The 4,391-nt window shown below is 46.9% G+C and overlaps 1 protein-coding gene across 1 annotated transcript; it reads left to right on the forward strand.

The window, feature by feature from the left end:
• Positions 1-4: 4 nt before the first annotated feature.
• LOC116379511 (platelet-derived growth factor receptor alpha-like) lies at positions 5-4,303 on the forward strand (the record flags this gene model as incomplete). The annotated part of the gene is made up of 7 exons (XM_031841466.1): positions 5-195; positions 289-485; positions 939-1,033; positions 1,869-2,001; positions 2,193-2,297; positions 3,209-3,319; positions 3,646-4,303. Coding segments are annotated over 7 exons (1,020 nt in total), but the record flags the coding sequence as incomplete, so codon positions are not given.
• Positions 4,304-4,391: the final 88 nt, after the last annotated feature.

The following is a 4,391-nucleotide window of genomic DNA, read 5'->3' on the forward strand; positions in this document are numbered from 1 at the left end:
CAACGGTAGCCGCCTGATTTACACACACGTTGCAAAGCTTACCCCCCTACTGTCGGACTGTGTTACAGTGCCTGCAGTCATTGTGGACCTGATGGACATCCACCACGGCTCAGCCACCGGCCAGTCTGTGGTGTGCATCACCAGAGGGCAGCCCACTCCGGTGGTGGAGTGGTTCGTCTGTAAGAACATCAAGCAGTAAGTTTCTTCTTTAGAGCGACAGCCAACAGAGATGCTTGGATCAGCCGGGACACTTTGATTGACGTCATGTCTCTCGTCCTGTTGTTCAAGTTGTGCCAACGACTCGTCGGCCTGGGTGCTGCTCCCCGCCAACTCCACGGAGATCGCGATGGATGCGCACGTCGATGAGGAAAGCAACCTGGAGAGCCGGGTCATGTTTGGTCACCTTGAGAGCACGCTGGCGGTGCGCTGCCAGGCCAGGAACGAAATGGGCATCGTCAGCAGGGAGGTCAAACTGGTGTCCAATGGTAAGAACACACACACACACACACACACACACACACTTGTCATTTGATGTTTGTTGTTGTTGTGGAGTTGCTTCCGTTTGTGACACTCAGAGTGCGACAGCGTCACAGCAGCTGTCAGATGATGAGTTTGTGGTGAGACAGCTGATAGGAGGCTCTTATTGTGAAGGCTAATTCAGGGAAGCAAGAGATCGTTAGGCCATTTGTTCCTTCCAGACGAGCTTTACACCCCCATCCTCACCCACTCCCCCTAAACCAGCACCTGTCCCCTCCCCCACCTCCATGTTTTCTCCCCAGCATACCTTTTGGTCCCAGTAAACTGGACACCGTCAGGATTTCATTGTTTCTTATCCCTGACAGACGACATTTGTTGTGCAACACGTGACGGACATCATGTCATGTGATGGACCATGTTAACACGTGTGACCCCCCCCCCCCGGCTCTCCTCCTGAACAGGCCCTCACCCAGAGCTGACTGTAGCTGCTGCTGTGCTGGTGCTGCTGGTCATTGTCATCATCTCACTCATTGTCTTGGTTATTATCTGGAAACAGGTACTGTTGGCACCATTATGCATTCATTCTCATGTGTTCATCTCTTCTTCTGCACTTGTTTATGTATTTGGGAAATTTTGTTTTTTGATAGCGAAGTAGCCCGATAAAGTCCAGCGTGAAATTCCTGATTTCCAGTGCGAGTTATCCGCATTGCTGGGTTCCATTTCAGTCACAAAATAACATCAAATATAAAACATCAAATAAAAGCTATCCAGACAGAGAACGTCTAAGAGGCTAACGAACTAATTAACGACAAAATACATAAAATAATCGGACCCGAAACCTTTTCCTGGCAAGACCTGCCCCCTGCTGCATTCAAGCGCTAGGATTAGCTGATGCTAACTACTCGAGGTCAACGTCTCAACCAGCAACGCATGGCGGGTCTTTCCGTGTGACCAACTTATACCGTTAGAAAGCTACGTTAGCATCTTGATCGTGTCACAGCTGCTGGCGATCTCAAGCCGTGTATTGTCCTTTCTTTTGCTGTTCAGGGATTCGTCGCAGTGTTTCTTGAACAATATTAGGTGTTGAGAAACTAACAGCTAACTATGACCTGGAGGTTTGACATCACTTGGATTTCATTGGTCACCCCCGCACAAATATTCCGCCCACAAAGAACCCACAAAATAAGTTTTTATCAATGTCTGTGAATATGTTTGGTTATCTACCAAATAGCAGCACTCCCACCCAAAGCAAAAGTCTCCTGACTTAATATAATACATAATAAATGAAACAAAATTTCCTAACAGACATTGCAAGGCTTTGGAGATATGAGACCCAGTACGGCGTCCAACAGTGCTGATTAATCAGCTCCTACGTGTGTTCTGTCTTTCAGAAACCACGCTACGAGATCCGCTGGAGGGTCATCGAGTCTGTGAGCCCGGACGGCCACGAGTACATCTATGTGGATCCAATGCAGCTTCCCTACGACTCCAGATGGGAGTTCCCCCGAGACAGACTCATGCTCGGTGAGCTGACATATCATTCTTCTGATGCTCGAGCTGTAGACCTTTAAGTGTCGAGCTTATCTCGCTCGGGCAGAAGGGGGTTTGGTTTGACTCGGTCACAGATGAGAAAGCACGAGAGCATCCAAAGAGTGAAGCTTCTTCTGTCTGCCGTCTTTTGATAAGTGGCTTCTTCACGTCGTGTCTCTCTCCAGGTCGTATCCTGGGTTCCGGAGCCTTCGGGAAGGTTGTGGAGGGCACCGCTTACGGACTGAGCCGCTCCCAGCCCGTGATGAAGGTGGCAGCGAAGATGCTGAAACGTGAGTTCAACGGATCACAGATTTACAAGACGTGTCGCTGCAGGTCATCTGAGATGAGTTAAAGGAGTTATAGGGTGTGGTCAGGAGAGAAGTCGGTGAGTTGTTTGTGGATTAATTGGATTGGATTGGAATGTGGTTATCACAAGCTTAAAGGGACAGTTCACCTCTAAATGAAAACACATATTTCTCCTCTTACCTGTAGTGCTCTATAGTAATCTAGATGCTTTTAGTGTTCTAACCTGTTTAAATGTTCATGAAACTGCTCACAACTTCTTTGGGTTATCTTCAGTAAACGGGTCATGATTTCTAGAAAGAGACATTTCTGTTGAGTGCCATCAAGTCACAAAATATCAGAGAGAAGACCGACATCTCTATGCCCGATATCTCAAACACTATGAACTCACCCAAAACAATCTACACCGATAAATATCTCCACAGGTAAGAGGAAGAATATATATTTTAGATTTTAGGGTGAACTGTCCCTTTTAAACGATTTTAACCTTTAGTTCTCTGATATAAAAAGTGAACGCCCCTAAATGAGACGACTAAACGTCCTCACGAGAACACTAGTCCTCCTTTAGCTTAGTGCTGGAGACGTGACGTCACATGACCGTGGTGGAGTTCCTTTATACGTTTACACTTCAAACATCATAAAATAAGCCCATAAAACACTGTGATCATGAATTCAAATCAGTGACACAAAATATTAGGCCTGTTGAACCATTTAATACCAAAATACTGAAAACATTTCACCTGACAGCTGATTGTATTCAACTACTGCAGAAGGTTGGGGAAAGGAAGATACTTTAGAGTCTGCAGGGTCATAAATGCACCTTTTTAACAACAAGATAGAGGCTGAATGTGGCTGATCACACGCCACGATAGTCACATTTTCCCACGCCTCCTTTCAGCCACGGCCCGCTCCAGTGAGAAGCAGGCCCTGATGTCCGAACTGAAGATCATGACTCATCTCGGACCACATCTGAACATCGTTAACCTCCTGGGAGCGTGCACCAAATCAGGTAAACACTACACACACACAAACACAAACGGTGCTTTAGTTTAAGTTTCCTCTTCTCTGCAATTTAGCCACCGCTTTACACGAGAGGCACACGATAACGCGCACGTTCATGCTGCTTCATGCACGCACGTTCACACTCATTCAGATGATTTACAGCCCAGAGAGACCGGCAGCTCCCGTCTCCGCTCTGTGGTGGGCGTGGTGTTTTATGGCAGAGTGGAGGCTTGCCCTCTCGACTGAGCTCTTCAGCCTTTACGAGCCTCTCTGATAAGATTAGCCTGCAGACTGACGCCGATGCACGATTCTTATCTGCCGTGTGGTTCCCAGGCCCCATCTACATCATCACGGAGTACTGCTTCTACGGGGACCTGGTCAACTACCTGCATAAGAACAGGGACACCTTCCTCACCCTGAACCCGGAGAAGAGCAAGAAAGAGCTGGACATCTTTGGGATCAACCCTACAGATGAGAGCAGCAGGAGGTTTGTGTCTTCGATTTTTTTTAAAAACTTGTAATTCAGACAGTTATCGTGTTCGGAAAATGTTATGGGAGCGGACAAAAGCACACATTTCAATACACCGTCCCCATAAAAACCCTTTTGACTGCAGGAACTTTCCTCAGGTACGAGGAACCTTTTGACTGCAGGGACCAGAGTCTAAGTTTAGTTCTGGGGACGTTTTACCTCCCAAAAAGGCCCCGGTCGGGTTTTTAATACTTTCTGAAAGGAAACTTTCAGGGTGGGGTTTGCAGGGATGACCGTCGCTGATTGGTCAAACACAAACAGCGCCGCTGCTTCAACTCGTTTACCGTTTCATTCAAGTACTCCAGTGTCATTTTAGGACAAGCGATGAGCATTTCTCTTTGTTTAATAACCTTAAAAGTAAAGTTAGGCTTTGCTGTCGGCTTCTCGACTCATTTTAAACAAAGACAGAGAGAAAAAGTGAGATTTTCCGATTATTGTATTTTTATGTTACTTTCTAAACAGGCGGCAACCTCTGGTTCCGAAAAGTGAAGTCATTGCAGAACTGTTTTAAAAGCTGCATTCTCTCTAGTGTCCACCAGGGGGCGACTCC

The sequence above is a fragment of the Anarrhichthys ocellatus genome, unplaced genomic scaffold, assembly GCF_004355925.1.
Source record: "Anarrhichthys ocellatus isolate YVR2014 unplaced genomic scaffold, GSC_Weel_1.0 scaffold4482, whole genome shotgun sequence".
NCBI classification, from domain to species: domain Eukaryota; kingdom Metazoa; phylum Chordata; class Actinopteri; order Perciformes; family Anarhichadidae; genus Anarrhichthys; species Anarrhichthys ocellatus.